The sequence below is a fragment of the Anarhichas minor genome, unplaced genomic scaffold (assembly GCF_050575085.1).
Source record: "Anarhichas minor isolate MPS153535 unplaced genomic scaffold, ASM5057508v1 ptg000007l, whole genome shotgun sequence".
Lineage (NCBI taxonomy): Eukaryota > Metazoa > Chordata > Actinopteri > Perciformes > Anarhichadidae > Anarhichas > Anarhichas minor.
The window spans coordinates 7,317,207-7,339,966 of record NW_027466453.1 but is presented as its reverse complement, the minus strand read 5'-3'; the positions used below and the strand labels follow the sequence as shown (position 1 = coordinate 7,339,966).

General features: G+C 40.1%; 1 protein-coding gene across 1 annotated transcript; it reads left to right on the top strand.

The window, feature by feature from the left end:
• Nucleotides 1–7,112: 7,112 nt before the first annotated feature.
• gucy2ca (guanylate cyclase 2Ca) lies at nt 7,113–22,704 on the top strand. Its single transcript, XM_076080072.1, has 27 exons — nt 7,113–7,323; nt 9,282–9,394; nt 10,022–10,089; nt 10,177–10,395; nt 10,495–10,613; nt 11,746–11,845; nt 12,003–12,114; nt 12,204–12,339; nt 13,596–13,681; nt 13,762–13,876; nt 14,235–14,316; nt 14,502–14,595; nt 16,004–16,066; nt 16,173–16,244; nt 16,694–16,798; nt 17,596–17,682; nt 18,008–18,140; nt 18,373–18,510; nt 18,618–18,706; nt 18,871–18,962; nt 19,403–19,561; nt 20,423–20,615; nt 20,768–20,942; nt 21,644–21,742; nt 21,860–21,954; nt 22,096–22,172; nt 22,497–22,704. Exons 1-27 carry the CDS (start codon nt 7,113–7,115, stop codon nt 22,702–22,704), a joined length of 3,240 nt encoding a protein of 1,079 aa, XP_075936187.1.
• The last annotated feature ends 56 nt before the right edge of the window (nt 22,705–22,760 follow it).

Sequence of the window (22,760 nt, the reverse complement as noted above, 5' to 3'; positions counted from 1 at the left end):
CTCCAGTGGGAGGCGTCCAGGAGGCATCCTAATTAGATGCCCGAACCACCTCAGCTGACTCCTTTCGACGCGAAGGAGTAGCGGCTCGACTCCAAGCTCCCTCCTGATGACCGAGCTCCTTACCCTATCTCTAAGGCTGAGCCCGGCCACCCTACGGAGGAAGGTCATTTCGGCCGCTTGTAGCCGCGACCTTGTCCTTTCGGTCACGACCCAGAGTTCGTGACCATAGGTGAGGGTAGGAACGTAGACCGAGTGGTAAATTGAGAGCTTTGCCTTCCGGCTCAGCTCCCTCTTCACCAAGACGGTCCGGTGCAGCGCCTGCTTTACTGCTGCAGCCGCACCGATCCGTCTGTCGATCTCCCGCTCCATCTTACCCTCACTCGTGAACAAGACCCCAAGATACCTGAACTCCTTCGCTTGAGGTAGGCACTCCGTCCCCACCTGGAGGGAGCAATCCACCGGTTTCCGGCAGAGCACCATGGCCTCAGATTTGGAGGTGCTAACTCTCATCCCCGCCGCTTCACACTCGGCTGCAAACCGCCCCAGTGAATGCTGGAGGTCACGATCCGAGGAGGCTAACAGGACCACATCATCTGCAAACAGCAGAGAGGCGATCCCGAGACCCCCGAACCTGACGTTCTCCACCCCCCGGCTGCGCCTAGATATCCTGTCCATGAAAGTCACGAACAGGACCGATGACAAAGGGCAGCACTGGCGGAGGCCAACACCCACCGGGAACGTGTCTGACTTATTGCCAAGAATGCGGACACAGCTCCTACTGCAGTCGTACAGAGACCGGATCACCCGTTGTAATGGGTCCGGCACCCCATACTCCCGCAGCACCCCCCACAAGAACCCCCGAGGGACCCGGTCGAAAGCCTTCTCCAAGTCCACAAAGCACATGTAGACTGGTTGGGCAAACTCCCAGAACCCCTCCAGTAGTCTTGCGAGGGTAAAGAGCTGGTCCACTGTTCCACGGCCGGGACGGAATCCGCATTGCTCCTCTTGAATCTGAGGTTCGACAAACGGTCGGAGCCTCCTTTCCAGCACCCTGGCATAAGCCTTCCCCGGGAGGCTGAGTAGTGTGATACCCCGGTAATTCGAGCACACTCTCCGGTCCCCCTTTTTGAAAATGGGAACCACCACCCCGGTCTGCCAGTCCATGGGCACTGATCCCGAATGCGACATTGAAGAGGCGTGTCAGCCAGGACAGCCCAACTATGTCCAGCGCCTTCAGCATCCCAGGGCAGATTAGATATATTATACTATATTAGATTATATTAGTTTAGTTTAGATTAGATTAGATTAGATTAGATTAGTTTAGTTTAGATTAGATTAGATTAGATTAGATTAGTTTATATTATATTATATTATATTAGTTTAGTTTAGATTAGATTAGTTTAGATTATATTAGTTTAGTTTAGATTAGATTAGATTAGATTAGATTAGTTTAGATTATATTAGTTTAGTTTAGATTAGATTAGATTAGATTAGTTTATATTATATTAGTTTAGATTAGATTAGTTTAGATTATATTATATTAGTTTAGTTTAGATTAGATTAGATTAGATTAGTTTAGATTATATTAGATTCTATTAGTTTAGTTTAGATTAGATTAGATTAGATTAGATTAGATTAGATTAGTTTAGATTAGATTAGATTGGATTAGTTTAGATTAGATTAGATTACATTGGATTGGATTAGTTTAGATTAGATAAAATTGGATTGGATTATATTACATTAGGTGTTTTTAGACTACATTAGATGAGGTTAGATAGATTAGTTAGGAATATATAATGTGCATTTGATTTGATTACATTCAGTTAGGTTAGAATAGATAAAATAGATTATCATTTAATTATTATCCTTTCATAAACAACTCAGAGCGTTACAGACAGTTCAGAGTCTGACAGGTGCCAGCCGTAAACCAACAGACAGTGAGGCACTGCGGGGCAGAGCTGGTGCCTTTTTGAAACGGCTCAAAAAACAGACTCACCCAAACAAATATTATGTGGCATTTTGTATTAAATGATACTTAATCTGTATTTATAGAAACAACTCTCTCAAATGAATCAATCAAGTTAACACCATGAGTGTGAGGAATGAGGAAAATGGTCATTATGAAATTCCTAGCAAATCTTTTACATATACTGGTGGTGTCTCATGAATCCATGGGATGCTGGCAGCTTTTTGGTCCATGGAACCAACACATCCACAAGAGGGCAGAATGGCAGCGAGACAGAGATGGTACCACTCAAGAGTGGTGTTGTGCTCTCTGTAACACTCATTGAATTACTGTCTATCAGGCAATTACCCCAATCCAGAACTCCCAGTTAAATACTGACATTTCTTACCATACAAATGAAGCTCTTGGAAATAAGAAAGACTTTATTGCGTCGTCCTCAACATCATTATGTTGACAAAACTACACAAAACTAAAGAACTTAAGATTGAATTCTTTAATAACATATGATGAAACACTTTTGAAGGGTTCTTTCAAAGGGCAGTTTTGCAATAGGTGACAGGCCTAATGCTGGCACCATAAATCACTTGTATGTTTTATCTTTTCCACATTTCACAGCAATCATAAATCACCACTGTATGGACACGAGTTTCAGAATAAGTGATAGTGTCGGGACACAAACAAATTTGACCCATTTTTTGGTTTAGTACTTACGGTACATATATCTTATGTATCTTTGCATATAAGGTACCATTATATGTTTGTTTTCACCATGCTCACGGACCTTTTGGCATTTATGTCTGAGTTTCAGAGTTCCCTTCAGTGTGGCCAAAGTCAAAACATTTGCTGTCAATGAGGTCAGTCAGTTATTTATGTGCCTGATTTATTAGTAAGATGCCGATTGATATGGTTAAATTGTATGAGGAAAGAGGCAGCAGAGGGCAATTATTGACTGATCATAAACAGACTAATCATTAGCCTCTGAAATAATGGACATGCCTCTTTATCTGACTTCGACCTCGATCCCCATGTTTCCTAAGCAAACGGGGTCCAATAGCTTTAACCTTTATTCAAGGGTTAAGACTCATGGCTTTACAAAAAAGTGTTATTGTCAAAACATCCCATTAATCCTCGAGTTAATCTGTCTCTCAATTCTTAACTTCCTTAACCTCTCCCTTTTCCCAAGGCTCATTTGTTCCCACTGAAGATATCAATCTTTAAAGGGACAGTTAACCTCAAAGTCATAAATACACATTTTCCCTCTTACTTGTGGTGCTGTTTATCAATCTAGATTGTTTTGGTTTGCCTAGTTTTGAAAATATTGTCCATAAAGATGTCTGCCTTTTCTAGAAAATAATGGTACTATGTGGCACTCAGCTTGAGGTGCTCAAAGTGCCAAAAAATACATTTGAAAAACTCAACAACAATGTCTCTTTCCAGAAATCATGACCTGGTTACTCAAGATAATCCACAGACCTTGTTGTGAACAGTTTAATGTAGGAACTATATAATGTGACAAATAGCACTACAGGTAAGAGGACAAATATGTATGTAGAAAATGCATATAGGTATTTTCCTGAAACAGCTGGGCATTGTAGTGTTTTAGCAAAAAGTAAGTCAAACTAGAGTAATTAGTGTTCATTGTGGGGAGTATTTTTGGACACAGATTAATAGGCCTTAGTGCCCATCTTCATCAGCTCGCATCTTTCCTTGTGATTTTGTGTCTTTACAGGTTTCCAACTCAAAGCCAGACATAACGTTTTGGAGAAATGTGTGCACGTGATCCCTCAGTCCAGATAGATGGACTAGATGGAAAAAGATGATCTGCTGTGACTACTCCTAATGGGTACGGCTGAAAGAAGAAGAGAAAAGGAAGAAGAAAAAGAAGACTATTTGCTTGTTCCAGATGTATCACATGTATGTACATTTTGGGGTCGAGGAGATGAGACACTCCGCAAGATAAAAAAAGATCAACAACATATGTTCTCTAAAGGTTCATTTGAAGTTATGCCTAACAAATGGCTTCTTATTTCCTCAAGCCTCTTCTTTCATACATGTATGTGTGTGCGTGTGTGAGTGTGGCCTTCACACTCTCACATCTGTTTGGGTGCTCTGTGTGTTGAGGTGAAGGCCTCCTTTAAAACAGCCCTCTTATCTACCTTCATGCTGAGGGGAAAGTGCTCAGTTGGACCCATTTTCTCAGACTAACAATAACAGCCACTGTTAATAGCGTTCAGTTGCTGTTAAACAGCCATGAAGAGACAATAAAACAAAGAGACTTGTTCCTCTTAACACGTTACCATTTCCTCTGACTGATAATAAGCCAGGGTGTGTTGAGATGGAAAGCCTCTTCACATGAAGCAGTAATGGGTCTAAATGGCCGTGTGCCCCAAGCCAACCGCGCTATTACGACGTCATACGTGTGTGTTTGTTTGAGACATTTACGACCCGGTAAGGTGGTGTCCAGACAGGAAGCTGAGCGATGATGAATTGTACTGGAAAGACCTGAAGTTTTGTTTGGAAATGTTGAGTCCAAATGTGAATAAATGTTTGTTTTGTGTGGTAGAATCACACAGCGTAATAATGTAGTGGGTGTAAATTGCTAAATGTATTGAAAGCAATGAAACAGCACACTACATGATCTTCCAGCAGAGCTTTTGGAGAGATGAGAAAACAAGCTCATTCACTTACACAGTTGTAATGTAATATGTTTTTTATCGAAAAGATAATTCTTTCAATTCCTCTTATCACCAGCGAAGCAAAGAACATAAAACAGTGTGAGAAAAACAATTCAATCATGGAGTGATAAAAGAGTCTGACACCAGCGAGATTTAGGACTGGCAATAGGACTACAGTGTGTTTGTAGAAGATGTGTGACGAGGATGGACTGATAATGAGACAACAGATACTGAAAAAACTGTAAAAGATACAGCAAGTTATTATCAAATAAACTACCATGGCATTAATTTGATGAAAATAATTAAGATTGTGTGCTGTAGTATAAGTTTGCGTAGTTGTGTGTCATAAAATCGGACGCCATGCTAGCATGTGAGGCTGTACTTAGGCACAGCAGTGCCTCAACATACAACACACTCACAATGATGATGCTAACAAGCAGATGTTAAGTAAGTATAATGTTTATCATGTCCACCATCTTAGTTTAGCATGTTGACATTTGCTAAATAGCTCTAAACACCATGTACAGCTGAGGCTGATAGAAATGTCATTAGTTTCTCAAAATAACTGAAAACCTTGACTGACTGGTGGTGCTAAAGTTTAAGGCACGGGATCATCAAAGTCATTAAGGTTGATCATCTGGGGCCCATGAGTGTCTGTAAAAAATAACATGGCAATCCATTCAGTATTTGTGGAAATATTTCAGAGCAAAGTGTTGGACTGAGAGACTGACCGTCAGACACGGCCCCCCATAGAGCCATGCTGTTGGCCTGGTTAAAATAAAAAAGCACAGGAATGTATAATTACTCAAAAAAGGCAAAGTTTGTTTCCTCAAACAGCGGGGCATTGAGGCTTTTCGCAAACATTTCTCAAACAGACAAAAATAGTGGTGCTGATTTGAAGAATTAAGTGTGTATTTTATGGCAGCAGGACGGTGTGTGAGGGAATGAGTCCAAATAAACTACAGTCCCCATGTTCATCGCTTTGTAAGGAACATTTCACCCAGTGCGTTGGTGTTACTCACTTAGTATTAATAGCTCTTGGATATTAATACATTCTCTGGCCCAGATAGGAATAAGGTATATCCGTCTTTGGCTACAAAGACGAGGCTTGTTAGTCGGATACATTCATGGTTGGTTTGGGTCTATTCAGGAGATTTGTTGATAATATGAAAATATAGAAGATCATCTCACCCTTTTAGCGAACTGTTAATCAGAATATGATCACTGCTATGATAAACCCGGTGTGTTAATTGTGATCATCAGAGTAATGGCTTCATCATGTTGTAATGACATTACTAGCATGCATATGTAAATATATTAATGATGTGTTTAAGCTAAGAGCACAGACTGTTTTAACTTGTATTAGCCTGTATTTTCACCAGCAGGTGCAGTTTTGAAGATACCAGAAATATTTTTGATGTATTTAACTGCAATTTTAGAGGCTCTCTTCTATCCAAACACATAAAAGTAAACGGTACTGCTGCTTTCCACAAAACGAGGTGACACTGGTTTATGAGCAGTTTGGTGAAGGCTTTTATAGGCTTAATCCACCCTGCTTTTATAGCAGACAATATTTATCAGCTCCACATAAGCCTTCCCTTTTATTGCCTTCTATGGCCTTTGCCCCTGTCCCTATGCAAGCTTTCCGCCACCTCTGCTTCGAACAAAGAGTCTTCAGAACAAACAAGATTGTGTAAAACAAAGCAAAATATCATTTGAACTGATTCCGCTGTCTACATTTATGTTTTTTTTGGTCATGAGTACAACTATTCTGCTATTGTCAAATAAAGAGCCGGCAAAGACACTGGTGTTTTATTCTTTCACTTCTTACGGACAGATTAGTCACTACAAAAATGGAAATTTGTAAATCATTTTTGATGTTATTCAGGCAGGAGATGTAATGTGGAGGCAGGCCTTAACTTCATGTTTACAATCAGGATGATTTATGATCTTAATAAGTTTCTAAGTGAGATGTCAGTCCAGATGGAGTGTGGGAGTCTCTCCTGCCCTGCCCTCTGTCTGAATGGTGCACCGACTGTCACTTGACTGTTGTTCATTAACGTATGGAGGACAGGTAGACCAGATCGTACCAAGGTGGAGGATTATTGATCTCAAGCTTGCACTAGAGGAACAACTGCATGGCGTGAAACCCGCAATTTAATCTTTTGTATTTACTCAATTGGTTGTGTGCCAGATCCCAGACAGAAGTTTTTTTTTCTTCTTTTGTCTGGACGCTGGACAGTGAATCAAGAGACTGTGAGACTTCTGCTTCGTCACTGAAGAGTCCTGTTCACTCTTGTTTTTGGACTTAAATCGTCAAGTGAGAGGATCTGTTTAATTAAGGGGGCGAATGTAAAAACCTGCCTTCAGCTTTCTGTTTGCCAGGACTGGCTTTTGTGTTTTTTGACATGTAGAAACTTTGGAAAAAGACGAAAGATTCTGAGGGAAACAGGAAAATCTCACGGAGCAACATGTACAGCTCACACAGCTTGCCTTACCTGGGAGTGTTAATAGTGGCGGTGGTTGGTAACGAAATGCTGGAACACTGTTTGTCATCGAAGCGTACATACACCATGAATGTTGTGCTGCTGGAGGACAACACTTATGGGTGGAGTCGACCATTTGTGCAGGCGGCCGTGGAACAAGCCATTAAAAAGGACAAGGAGTTGAATGATAAAGAAGGTAAGGACTGAGACTTCACAAATAAGACCTTACAGACAAATATAATCTCAAACAATCTAAAATAAAGAATTTAACGATCAATCCATACTGGCACAAGGAGCCAATGTTACTTCTTAAGGCAAGTGATAGATCTGTTTTAAAAAGCTGAAAGTGAAGTAATAGAAGCTCCTAGAAAACCATTAAAATTGGGAACTACTAAATCAAGATGGTTTATAAATTGATGAACTATTTCTCTGCATCCTGTTGAGTAAGAAGAGGTTTTACTGCACCACCATTGTGTAAATGATAAAAGGCCGTTAAATGATAATGCGGATGATAAAGAATTAAATTGTAATTAAAAAACTAAATTTGTCCATGATTTTGTTTAAATCGTTCATGGGTTATGAGATCTCTTTTGGATTTAGCGGTTATTTCAGATTTTTTTTCTCCTTTGTTAGATGAAGCTTTTTACAGATAAATCACTTTTTTTTAATAGATTCACAAAATGATTCGTCTTTAGAATTCAATTTCACACTTAATCTAGCTTAATTAAGATAAACCTGGTATTAATTAAGATGAATTAAGATTAATTCAATTTCACCCTTAATTTATCTTAATTTTTATTCATCACTTTAAAGACGTGCCGCCAGTGTGTTTCTCCAATATGGATATGAGTTTAGGGACTTTTGGGTTGGGTCTCCTTTGAAATATTTCAGTACTAAACAATAACTTTTTCAATACAGAACCCTCAGGAATATAAACTTTGAACAGAATTATAAACTCATAAGTAGCCAATCAATAACTATGCCTAAACAATAGACACTGCAGTTTTTGAGGCCAAGAAAGAACTTTGATGCTAAGCTAAATAAAATGTAAGTAAAAAAGACCTGACATGCAATGCAAGTCAGTACTTGACAGTATTTGATGTGAACACATTGTGTTTGGTTCCAAAAAGTATTGAGGTTTGGTTTGATACCCAACCCTTCAGGTGCATACTGTACAGGAAACCTCTGGTTATGTATGTATGTGAATATACAGTGATTGCTCTTGTGGTAGATGCATTCAGCAAAAAACATGTTTAATGCTTAAAAGAATCCAACACAGTCTCCTTGTTACATTCTATCTCCTGTATCTTGTGTGGAAATAGAAAACATCCAGATGTAACAAAGTGACAATTAGCAGCTGGGCTTTCCTAACTGAAAAACACTTGGGAGATTCTTTGATATATTGTCACTTTTGAAGCTGTTTATGGCATATTTTCCGAATTTGGCAGAGCCCAGCAGTTTCTACCTTGTTTGTGCGCAGCTACAGGCTAAAAATTGTCTGCGAAAAATCTCTCTCCTGAACACACAGAAACTGTTCAAACTTCTCATCTAATATGCCTGTACAGTAAAGACGCATTTAATTCAAAAGGTTTGGTTTGTTATTATATATATATTATATTATACAGTATCCATGCTGCTGAAATAAGACCAAGGTGTTGATCTCTTCAAATGAGTACTATTCACACTTCAAGAAAGCTAAATGCAGCGTAAACAGTGTTTCCTAACCACCTTAATACCAGGTCTACGTATCTTTAGACGGCTCGGGGGGTTCTGACCTACAGTTGGGAACCACTATAGCACAAACTTCTTTAAACTCATCTTTGGAAATTAAAGTGTTCTTTGTCAAGTAAACATACATGTGACTTCACAGTTATTCATTTTAAAGAAATAGTTAAGATGACTTATTATCTACAGTAGTAACCAATGATGAGCATTACTCTTACTGCCATCACTTTGTCAGAAGCTCGTCATCTTATTATCAAATTGGTACACTTTGTAATATTCAGCATTGTTGTTTCCGCTGCTGTAAATGTTAAGGCTGCATTTAAACCAGTGGGCGATAAGGTCAGTCTAATCTAATCTTACCAGCTCAAAGAGATGAATGAGCTAATTATTTTAATATTAATAACTCTTATCTTCTTTCCATGACCCAAGGTTTAGACTTCAAGTTGACGGCTAATTACAACGGCTTCAACACCACGGTGTACAACCGGCAGGGCTGTGGGAGCAGCACCTGTGAGGGAGTGGCAATACTCAAGATGCTGCATGTGAGTGTGGTCAAAAGATGTCAACAGATGAGATGCCTAAAGAGTGTTTAAAGTGTTTCTTTTAGTGCATACATTAAGGTCAAATCAATCAAGGGTAAACATGTTTTAGGTGAAGAGGCCCTGAGAGGCTTAGAGAAATAAGTGAGCTATTGTTAATAGTGATACGATTCAAGGGATTCAACTTTTCTGTGTGGTGCACAGCAATAACGTTGTATGTTTACTTTTTTGTGGTTTGATAGTTTATCATGCCTAGATTACTCTTTAGCTGGCACAGTATGTCAATTGCTCCATGACAGGATGGTTATCCTGGCTCACTTAAATGTTGATTTATAAATGTGTCATTTCGTCAAACTATTTTCAGGACAGTTACGAAGGCTCAAATGTCAAACATCAAAAACAGTCAATGATAAACCTCTTCTCTGAAGACTGACCATCTTGCACCAACAATATCAACATTACAGGGGTTGCCATCTGAGTTGCAGATAGCCGGGATGCAAATATCTCCAATTTTAAGTGTGTTGACCTTATCTGAACCTTGGCAGTGGTAGTGCTGTGGTTTCCCACAATAAGTGACGCACTTACAATGTGATGACAGAATAAGTACTCACACTGTATCTTTTTCTGCAGAGTAAGAATGAGGTTGGTTGCGTCATGCTGGGGCCTTCCTGCACTTACGCCACCTTCCAGTTAGTGGAGTGAGTATGATTCTTTTCCTGTTTGATTATCTACCACCAAACAACTGACTGATTTCTGACTTTTTAACCCCCCGTTATCCGCCTCAGTGATGAAATTGGCCTGAACCTGAGCATTCCCATCATCTCTGCTGGGAGTTTCGGCCTCTCGTGTGACTATAAGCCCAAACTGACCAGAATTCTGCCTCCAGCACGCAAGATCTCAGACTTATTAGTCAACTTTATGATAAAGGTCTTACCGTTTAAGGTTAAATGGGAGCAGGTCTATGTCTACAAGAAGTCCAGCAACGTAACTGAGGACTGCTTCTGGTGAGACAACACTGACTGCAATTCACTTGATTGACCTCTGCAGCTTTGTTCAGCACTAAAGTGTCACTTTTTTGTTTTTCCTCCGTGCTTTTTCCACAGGTACATCAACGCATTGGAAGCAGCCTCTGCCAGCTTTGCCTCAAAGACAAGCAGAGTGATGTTGCGTGGGGAGGATGATCTGAAGAAGGCCCTCGACTCTAAGGAAAGACACAGCAACAGTGAGTATTTTGTCTGTCTGTTTGAGTTATATCTCAACGCATCAAGCATTTCTCCTTCTTTCATTCCTTCAACAAAGCTTGAAATCAAAAGGATAATGTTGATCTGAAAAACATCATCTAATATCTACATCTATGGAGGAGTAAACTATCTAATCTGAACAGTCACAACATTAGTGTGCATGAGGTGAACCGGAAACCAGTCTAGGTCCAAATCTGGTACAGTCAGTGAGCTAAATTGTAGCCCAATTGTTACAGGGACAGTCAGTGGTATAGCGTCTGAAATGTAAATTCCTGTATATTAAATGTTCATCTATAACTTGTCAACTACGTAGCCCGAACAAAAATTCAACAGGGTAAACGGGAGCAGATCGGAGAAGAAGGAAACTTCAGCTAAAGGCCTGTCTCTAATATACGCCTGATTCAAATAAAGCTGGCAACAATACTCTTTACAGTTGAGGCACTGGCCACTATAATGAGAATTCACGGTAGTTAAGTTATTTTTCAATGACAGTAAGAACTAGCGTTATGTTTTTCTTAGCTAGGTTAGCACAGCCTAACTGCAACTATGGAAACCTGTTAATTTGGGCTACATCATTATATCTATATATTACCCTCAGAGTCTCGGTAAAATAGCTACTCTGCCCTGTTTGCCTGCTTTTGTTGGGGCAGGGTGTGTGAGTGTGTGTGTGCATCAAAACAGGATGTAATGTTACAATTTACAAGTAACATTACTATAATGTTTTTGCTCACAGGGGATTGGTCTGTTGGTGTGTTGATTGGTCCACAACCTTGGTCCAGAATAAAACATCTCATCATTAAAATGTAATAAATGGATTGCATCACATATCGTACAGATATTCATGGTTCTGAAAGGAACATGAATAACTTTGGTGATCCACTGACTTTTTCTCTAGCACCACCATGAGGTTGCAAGTTGCTCATCACCAGCCCACTTTTTGTTGTGAAATACGCATGGAACCAGGTTGTTGTTGGTGTTTTTGATATACAGTACATATCTAACTCAAACACTGAAAGTCAATTTGTCCCAGACTTATGAAGTAATTGTACATAGTAGCATTGAAATAATGTAACCAGAGCTCAAAATAAGTTGTTTTAAACTGTTCTATTTCAGTCTTCATCTTATGTGGGAGCCCTGACGACGTTGTTTCAATAAAGGGGATGGTGGGCCGGATTGATGAAGAGATCCTGTTCATTCTCCTTGACATTTACAAGTAAGCCTGTCTATGATTTCACCATTTTGCCCATACACTGTGACCATGAAGATTAATGAGTCTTTTCACTGTAAAACAAGAAATCAGAATAAATCATAGAGATATGACACTTTGAATGTATAGAACTAAGACAGTGACACCGTTTTTCTTCCTCCAGCCCTGAGTATTATGTCAACACAACATCCAGTAAGGCTATGCAGGACGTACTGGTGGTCACTCTGCCACAGAGGAACTACATCGATGGATCAAACTTAACGTACAACGACACGGTGAGCAACATCTTAAACAAGACTGTGTAGGGACATGGTTCACGCATCCGGCTCTGACTGTTTTGTCTTTCTTTCTATCTAATGGGCAGATCAATGACTATGTGGCCGGGTATCATGATGGGGCTCTGCTGTTTGGCGAAGTGCTCAGACAGGAGATGATCAGCCAGCTACAAAACAGATCCAATGATATGCCTGACAACCCTTTTGTTAACGCCTCCATTGACGGTGCGTATGATCAGTGACTACTCAAGGTTAGCAACACAATGGAAGGAAGAATTTGTGTTCACTAAAAGTGCTTGTTTTGCCACAACAGGCTTAGATTGTTATAATAAGTGTGTGACAAGAGAAATTAAAGGTTTTTCTTACATTTCGCTTTCTGTTTGTTATTTTGTCCATGTGACTTGTCTCTGGGAAGACAACGGTGGAAACGTGAGAGAGTTGAAGAGAGGAGTGACACAGTGGGACACTGGTGTTGTCAGAGTTTGTTGTGTTGGAGTGTAGAAAGTCTGTGGGGTCAGAGCTGTCCGGTCATTTTCATAATATTGTCAGACAATAACAATCTGAGCCTGTCAGTGGCAAAAACAAACATTTTTAGTGGAAGTACATTCATTGGTTAGGAGTTTCTCTAAGTGATAACATTGCAGCCCATTTAGCGTTTGCTGTCTGCAGCGTTCAATTTAAAAACGTTGTCCTGATTAGTCACTTAACAGAAAACAAAAGACAAACAGAAGACCAAAACTTAGCCTCCGGCTTAAAAAATACCAAAGCTACCCTTTAATAAAGCAATATAACACAACCAAATTGACAAATTGTTATTCGTTGGACAACATTGCTTGTTTTGGAAGGCCACTCTGGTGTCCATGAAGGCACCATCTGAGTTTCCAAAATGCTTCTGGCTTGCAAGTGCAATACTGTAAAACCCTTTGCGATGCTTGTTGTTAGATGCCTGTTATTAGACATTTAATTGATTGGATTGGCAACTGTTTTAATAATAAAGTATAATAATTTTTCAAGCAAATGGGATGTGATGTGGGCCCAGCTCCTCAAATGTGAGGATTTGCTCCTTTTTTCCTTGTTTTACAATTTAGTAAAGTAAATATCTTGAAGGTATGGAATATCTGTCAAATATAAAAAGCTATTTGAAAAGGTTACCTTGGACTCTTTTTAATAGACTAAACAATTAATCGATTAATCAAGAAAATGGCAGATTAATTGTGAATTAAATGAATTGTTAATAGCAGGCCTACTTGTAGTTTGTTCTGATTAAATAATGTTATTCATATGAGCTTTTTCATAATTTTCAAAAGCAAAGGCAAAGGCTACTCATTACGTTTTTGGACTCATTCCGCAATAGACATTTTGTAGCTGATTAAATAACATACAATCATACATTTAGATTATTCCATGTCTAGGAAATATAAAATGCTTTCTTCGTTGTGTGTGTATGTGAGCGCGTATTTATGTTTGTGTGCTTCAATCAGGTATGGGAGGACACTATGAGCTCGATGAGTATGGTGACAGAGACGATAACTTCTCTATAATTTTCACATCAACCCTCACTGGCAAGGTGAGATTATTGTCCATTCAGCAGTTGGCACAGTCAATGTGAACATTTGTTTTTTATACTTTGCCTTGGTCTCTCTCCAGTACGAAACCCTGGTGATGTTTGACACGTCGCAAAATGAAACCAGAGTGATAGACACAAACCCCGCGCTGCATTGGAATGGTCGCCTACCTTCTGACGTGACACAAAATGCAAATGGTAACACGCACGCACGCACACACACACACACACTGATGTTGTAGAGGTAGTGTGGATAGTGATGTGGTGCTTCACTGTAGCCTGAAGATTGTTAACTCCATACAGCAAAGTTTCTTTCTGGTCTGCGACTCTAATATTAGATCCCATTCATCTCAGGAACTCACAGCATGGTTTTTGTGTCTGTGCATGTTTGAGATTTCTCATGTAGGGTCCCTGCTGCAAGCCTGAGAAGCTTTAACACACAGAGCACACAAAACCACATTAAAATCTGAAGACACAATTTCGAAATATAGTGTTATTTAATTATTTTTATTCCTGTTTAAACTGTGTCTGTATGTGTGTGTGTGTGTGTTTCCAGGCTTGGATATGCAGGATGTGATTGTGATCGTTCTGAGTCTCAGTGTTGTCGTGGTGACAGTCATCGCTCTTATCTTCTACAGGTAAACGGCTGCTGTATCACACTTGCTACACGTAGAACCTTAGCATCAGTAGACCTAAAGCTTCAAGGCATCAGTAAAGCTGCATTCAGAGACCAGGAAGATACAACAGTTCTGACTAGAGCGTATTTACTGTGTGTGTGTGTGTGTGTGTGTGTGTGTGTGTGTGTGTGTGTGGATAATGTTAGGCAGAACAGGAAAGAGCATCTTATGCAGAAGAAGTGGTCTCACATCAACCCGCATCTGATTGGTCCACTGGATGAGAAGGAGGTCTCACTGAAGGTAAACAGCCTCATCAATCAACTGTTTCCTACATGTTCGATGCAAGCTTTTCTATGATGAGTATCACTTTACAAAGATGAAGTTAACGCACATGTCATTTAGTTAGTTACACTATTATTGGAAGTTTGACCTTGTTTGTGATTTAATGATACTGTTGTAGGCCTATTATTTGCATAGGGTCCCTTTGCTTAGTTGCTCATTCACACATAAACAAACATTCTGTGATGTAGGTCACTAATCAGTAAATTGTAAACCAGGCTGACTAGTTAATGCTATCCCTGTCCTTTAATCCTGGATATGACGGTGTGTTTATTCGGCAGTCAATCAAACAAAACCTTTTGAGAAAAAGGTTTTTGAGGAAAGCCTCATTTATGTATTCTCTGTCTGTGAGTGGTTGCCCATGTTTAGCAATATGCTGAGCTGCCCTTTGCAAGTCTGATTGTTGGAGGTACACACTGTTTTAAACTGTGTACTAATTTGCTTAGCACACTGCCCTCCTGATGGACTCAGCTTTATCGGTTTTGTTATGCTTAGTTTCAAAAGTAGGCCTAACACCTGATATTTGACACACAACATTTGACAGTAAAATTGACATACGGCCCGGTCTCGTCTTGAAATGAACCCGTCTAAAACAGGCCTGCTATATTTGCTCACCATGTCTCATGCATATTGGTGCAGCGCGGTGTCTTCTTTGTCAGATTGTTATTGGTTACTTCACCTGCGCTGTTGTACAGAAACTCAAAGACCACTCAGCAAGAACTGTCCGCTATTTTTGTAAAGCATACCTGACATAGCATCATGTCAACATTAATTCATCATGCTGGTTTATCTGTTTTATCACTAACCCGATTTAGCAGTTAATGTGATATTTAAAGGTGCAAAATACGGGATTCAGGGCATTAGTATAACTACAAACAACTATTATCAATGTAAAGATATAGAGGAGTAATGTCTACCTCAGCAGAGAATGAAGTCACTCTCCCTCTGTGTGTGGTGTAATCCGAGCTTCTCCTTGCTTTTAGTGGCGTAGCCGGGCCGACCGTGCATGCTTTAAGTGCATGTTAGTGCATGTGAGCGTACCACTGGTTAGCTCACGGCCGCTCCACTGCTCTCATATGGAAGTTACAGCTAATAATGCCGTCCTGACCATCAGCGTTGTCACGGGAGCATAGCATCCACCCTGAGTGTTAAACTCAAGTACGTTATCAGTTTATTGACCTTGACCACATCTGTCATCCATCAGGCTTTGGAGGTTTACAGAGTTCAATACTTTCGTTTACATGATGTATACTCGAAATTTGATTAAATCATATCCAGCAAGATCAGGATATGATATCAGATGTGTGTGTGTGTGTGTGTGTGTGTGTGTGTGTGTGTGTGTGTGTGTGTGTGTGCATGTATGTAACAGATTGATGAAGATAAAAGGAAGGACAGCACATTCTTCAATCATCGAGGCCGCTATGACAAAAAGGTACTTACAAAAATCAACATTTAGTCGTAAATAGAACAAACAGAAAGAGATGATCATGTATTATCACTCACCGTTTAAATGTGTCTTATTTCTTTGTAATCTCCAGCCAGTAATCTTGAAAGAGTTGAAACAGACAGACGGAGACTTCACAGAGGACCAGAGGATTGAGCTGAACACTGTAAGACACTACTGTATTATGCCTCTTTATTTATCTTTATATAAAACACTTGTGGTAAACCTACCTCTAATTTTCTCCCCTCTTGTAACTCCACATTGAAAATCTTTCATGCTAAATTTACACAATTCTTTCCCAAAATACTTTTCAATGGAGATAGATCATGAGTTCTGTCAGTTTAGGATGTTCCCAGCCATGAAAGTTATTTCTAGCTTTGTTAGCACACAAAGACATGAATATTCATGCTAATCGATTAGATATTGTGCTTTGTCATCGTGATAAGATTAAAAGATTGTGAATGAATGAGCATTTTCCTCTCTAACATTATATAAATGACGCGTAGATAACATGCATTTGTCATTTCTGATGTCATAGCAGTAAAAGTGTGTTGCCCAATCCATTTTTTTTAACCCTTTCTGTCCAACTTCCCTGTCACTGCTTCCATGTTTCAGCTGCTGCGTATAGATTACTACAACCTGACAAAGTTCTACGGCACGGTGAAGTTTGAGTACGGTGTGTTTGGGGTGTTTGAGCTCTGTCAGAGGGGCTCCCTCAGGGTAAGAGCTTCACTCTCACAGTGCCATTGTCTGACTCTTTCCCTTCAATATCAGATTTTTTTTAATGCAGATCCACAAATTTGATCAACATTGCGAGAGAGAGATAGGACCTTTTTGAACTTTTTCACTATTTTATCATGAACTGCTATGCTTACTTAAACTAAATACCTGTATCATACATTCCAAGATAGCCTTAACATTGTGTGTATTTCAATGCAGATTGGGATCCATAAGAACTTTGTGATTTATAGTTTAAAAAATCGTTTTGACTGACTGAAATGCATCTAAAGACACCTTGCTTTTTGTCATAGTAACTGTTATTTTGTTCCCCATGGCTATTGATTTTATCTCCTCCCTCTTATCTCCCACAGTATTTTAATCAACATCTGCTTGTTTGACCTTTTAAATACATTTTAAAGCTTTTTTAAACCTCCAATTCGAAGTGAATCCTGCAGCAGTGCGTTCAATTGAATTGTATACTCTGGTGCAATGATGATCTGACTTTACGTCATATTACATGAGTACAGTACGGAAAAACTTGTTTATGACACAGATCAGTGGCCTCCCGTTTTCACTGCTCTCAATGACTTTACTGTTCATTTGATAAGTCGTAGTCACAGAGTTTAAAGAGCACTAATAGTGTGTGTAGGAATGCACGTAGTCACACACACACACGCACACACACACACACACACACACACACACACACACACACACACACACACACACACACACCAATGTTTCACAGTTCCTTTAACTGATTAAGGCAAACTTGTTTATTTGTTTTCCCCCCCCAGTACATTCTGAACGACAGGATCTCGTACCCAGATGAAACCTTCATGGACATGGAGTTCAAGATATCAGTCATGTATGACATAGCAAAGGTATGGATTGCTTTTGTTACCAAAGGTTTTTTTTGTGTGGGTATGTAATTTATTCATACACTTTACCAAATAGTAACAATATGAATTCCACATCATTTTCTATCACTCAATGATTAATTTTCCTTCAGTGATATTTATTCAAATTGAGCAGCATTTTCCTAATGGACATGGCCATCATTTGTTGAATGTGTTTCAAAGATTTTCAGTTTGCTCAGTGTATTTTACTTAACCTCACTCACAATGCATTTCAAAGAGAGTAGGGGATATTATTCATAACAACTCTGCATAACCATCCTGGTCACTACTGTCCTTCGTGTATATACAGGGCATGTCATATCTCCACTCCAGTAACATTGAGGTCCATGGTCGCCTCAAGTCCACCAACTGTGTGGTCGACAACCGCATGGTGGTCAAGATCACTGACTTTGGCTGTCACACCATCCTGAGTCCAGGCAGAGGTGAGTTTTTATTCATCACGAAGGTCGATTTTTGAACGAAACACTGAGAATAGAGTCATCCTCTCCTCTCCTCTCCTCTCCTCTCCTCCCCTCTCCTCTCCTCCCCTCTCCTCTCCTCTCCTCTCCTCCCCTCTCCTCTCCTCCTCTCTCCTCTCCTCTCCTCTCCTCTCCTCTCCTCCCCTCCCCTCGCCTCCCCTCTCCTCTCCTCCCCTCTCCTCTCCTCTCCTCTCAGACGTGTGGACGGCCCCGGAGCATCTTCGTAAAGACGGGGTGTCTCAAAAAGGCGATGTCTACAGCTATGCCATCATTGCTCATGAGATCGTTATGAGGCGGAGCCCGTTCTATACACAGTACTGCTCTGATCCTGCAGGTAGGCCTGGATAATTTGGCACATCATTAAACTGCGATAAACAACAAAACAAAACTTGTTTACAGACCTGCTCGCATTGATTATCTTAATGTCATCGAATCCCTCAGAGAAGATCTACAGAGTGCATTATCCCAGTGAGATGGGCATCTTCAGACCTGACCTCAACTTTGATGGTGCTTCCGAAAGAGAGGTCGAGGTAACAGAGCAACCAAACACAAACGTTTGCTGTCACAGTAACACACTCTGAGCATGGTGGTTTGTAAAATAAAGCTGCTTGGACTCATCAAAGTAAGACAAAGAAAGCCATACACTCCCTCCCTCTTTTTCTCTCTTTGTCTGTGTGTGTTTGCGTGTATACAGCTGTTCATGCTGATAAAAAACAGCTGGGATGAAGACCCAGAAAGAAGGCCAGATTTTAAGAGAATAGAGTTAAATCTGGGTAAGATTTTCAGGTACGTTAACACCACACATTCATTCAGGCAGACTTTCAATTATTTCACTAATACACTTCATGGCCAAATATAGGTGGACACATGAAAAAAATATGTGGACACCAAAACATTACACCCATACGTGTAGTTCAGGCCAGTCAAGTTATCCTGAAAAAAGAATAATTTTGTCTACATTTGTGATTTTGGGCGATACAAATACTGTACTCGACTGAACTGGTGTAAGATTTCACTGTATGCTGTGGCATTAAAGTTTGCAATAATTGGAACCAAAGTGCCAAAACTATGAAAAATGGGAACGTTGACACACTTTTGGCCCTATTGTGTATGTAATCCTGTTCATTGAGATGGTTCCTGCTGCACTATATTCTTATATTATGATTAATTCGTTAATTTACACAAACAGTCTTTGTAATCTTGTATATATTTTTCCTTTGACACAGTAACCTGCACAACCAAGCCAGTGAAACATACATGGACAACCTGATCCGTCGCCTACAGATGTACTCCAGGACTCTGGAGCATCTGGTGGAGGAGAGAACCTCTTTGTACAAAGCTGAGCGGGACAGAGCTGATCGCCTCAACTTTATGCTACTTCCTGGGTAGGCTTGTGCTGTATCTGCTGATGTGTTACAGAGGACGGCTGAAAACATGCTGCACTGAGCTTTTTTATCTGTATTTTACAAAGGATCAAATATTTATTGTGGGCCCAAACTGACAAAACAACAAACAAATATCACCTGACTCTTGATTTTGGTATTATGTCCCACAAAAACTAAATGTTTCGTCAACTTCTGTTCCCTCAAGGAGAGGAACAAGGTACATGTGCTCTACCTGCACAGCACCAAACAGTAAACGCTGACAACTAGCCGGTTAACTCAGTGGAGCATGAAGCAGCTGAAGATATGTGCTTTAGGAGTTGGTGGAGACAAAAACAAAGCTTTACTTAGTGCGAATTTTGGATTTAAATTTGTCCTTTCACTTGAAACATAAATGTAAATGAATGCTAATGTTGCTCATTATCGGCTGGATGTGTAAATAGGCTAACATGCTCGCTCAAAAGATATTTTATTAGCTTTGTATTTAAGAATTTTTCATTCATCTCCTTTTCTTTCTCTATTTTATTTTTATTTTCTCTATTGTATCATGTGTGTTTATCACGTTTCATAAATCCTGGAAGCAGGAGACTTTTTGAAAGGGGATGTTTAGAAATGCTTCCAGTTTTTCAAGCAAAAATACACAATATACTTATTTTTACTGTGATTTTCGTTCCCCTTTTGGTGATAATAGTTTTTGTCTTTCCCGCCTGCGGAGGCAACGAGATGACCTACTGCTCAAGGCAAAGCGTGTTTTGCATGTACATGACATATTCCCTGAGCTAAATTGTAACTGACAGCAATTTAAATTTCATTCGAAGCCATCAATTAACATCAGTGTTTTTCACTCTCCCTGTGTCTCCTCAGCCCAGTGGTGCGTTCACTGAAGGAGACGGGCAAAGTGGAACCGGAGCTGTTTGAGGAGGTGTCCATCTATTTCAGCGACATTGTGGGATTCACCACCCTCTGCCACTACAGCACCCCCATGGAGGTGGTGGACATGCTCAACGACATCTACAAGAACTTTGACAGCATCCTTGACCACCATGATGTCTACAAGGTACTGTGACAGTCTGAATTCATTTGGACTTGTTCAACAATAATCTAAAACTTGGAGGTAGTTCAAGTTAGAGTTTTTTTTCATGTTTACGGAAGACAGATAATGATTTAGAAAAATGTATTAATAAAGCTATTCATCTTTTGTCTTCTCAGGTTGAAACAATAGGAGATGCGTACATGGTTGCATCAGGTTTGCCCAACCGCAATGGCGACAGGCATGCAGTGGATATTGCCCACATGGCCCTGGACATCCTGGCATTTGTAGGGACTTTTGAGTTGCAGCACCTGCCCGGCATCCCTCTGTGGATTCGGATTGGTGTGCATTCAGGTAACAGAGAGTCATGATATTGTCTTATTTAATGCTTATTCTTGCCAATGAAATTCCCTGAAAGGAATATTGTGTAAGATTCAGGGAGATTAATTGGCACAAATGAAATGTAATATGCAAAACTGTGTTTTCATTAGTGTATAATTACCTGAAACTGGAATCGTTATGTTTTATTCATCTTACAAAAAGCCATTTATATCTACAAAGTCCGAGTCCGCCATGTTGCACCGCATTTACAGAGATGTTTCAAACGTTTAAACAAATAAGTCAGTAATTAAAAGGAGTGTGTAAATATTAACAGTTATGGATGTGAAAGTAATTTAAAAACACAGTAGGTGGCAGTAACCCACTGTTACAATGCCAACAATTTAACTAGAAAGAAGAGAAAGTCCAAACCCCATAATGTTACTGATATCTAGTGACTGAATAATACAAATGAGTCAAAGACAAGTCAGACACCACCAGAAACACCTTTCTCATTATCATAGATGTTATAAATAATCATGGGTTTCATTCACAACATGGGAAATAGATCATGTCAACAAATGTGTGAGAACTAAGAAAATAAGAAGAGTGAGGAATTGAAAAATGAAGCCACCATGCATGGGAGAGTACAACTATTTCAAATCGTTTTGATCCATTTAACTGGATGGAAATCAAAAATAAGATAGCATTGCTTGTTTGTGTGTATTTGTGTGCAGGGCCGTGTGCAGCAGGAGTGGTGGGGAACAAGATGCCTCGCTACTGTCTTTTCGGAGATACAGTCAACACTGCATCACGCATGGAGTCCACGGGCCTGCGTAAGAGACAACCAACATTTTGACACAGTCACAATATTGATGGTTTAGTTGTAGCTTCTGATCTTGAGAGAGCTGAGGGTTTGACCCTCATGATTCTCCCTCATGTCATCTTTCCAGCTCTGAGAATTCATGTCAGCCAGTCTACCATCAACATTCTGCAGAGGACGGACTGCAAGTTTGAGTATGAAAAAAGAGGAGAAACGTACCTTAAGGTTAGCTGGGTTTGCTTTGGCTTTGCATAGACGTAGCCTGTGCTCATCAATCCAGGTGTTTACGTCAAACGTAAACCGTACAGATAGTGGCTACTACTCTCATTTCCTTTGTGTCTGTGACTGTTTGTACCTCACCCTCAGGGTAAAGGCAAAGAGATGACCTACTGGTTAACAGGAGTGACTGGGGGGAAATACAACCTGCCGACACCACCAACAGCGTGAGTAAAACACTGTCTCTTATAAATAACTCCATGCTGAAGAGATACACTCAATCCCAACATTTCCTTTCAGCTACAAAACAACAGTGAGCGTATTAGAAATGTGGGAAACAATTCATTATAATTCAATGCACATGAATGTATTTATGATCAGCATTTGATCTAGCAAAAAGTCATGCAATTATTACCCAACCTAATAAAGCAGAAGCTGAAATTGTTCAAGCTTGACAGGGCTTTGGCACTTGTAGCATATGAACATTATTTCAGGCATTTTGCACATTTTCACATTTGCATCCATAGTCCAAAATAATCCTCACGTTACAGGGAGAACTTCCAGCGGCTCCAGCAGGACCTGTCCGAGATGATAGTGTCCAGTCTGGAGAACCGTGGAGTTGGAAGCGAGGGCTTTAAAAACAGGAAGACCCTGTCCACCAAAGCCCGCCGGAGTGAGACCAACAGCAGCCTGCAGGGGAATGGCCCACCAGAGTACTTCCACCTGGCTGTCACTGACAACCCCAGCACCTACCTGTGATGAGAGGAGCTTTCCGTACAATAATGGCCAAGAAGTAGACGTCATAGACGTACGTC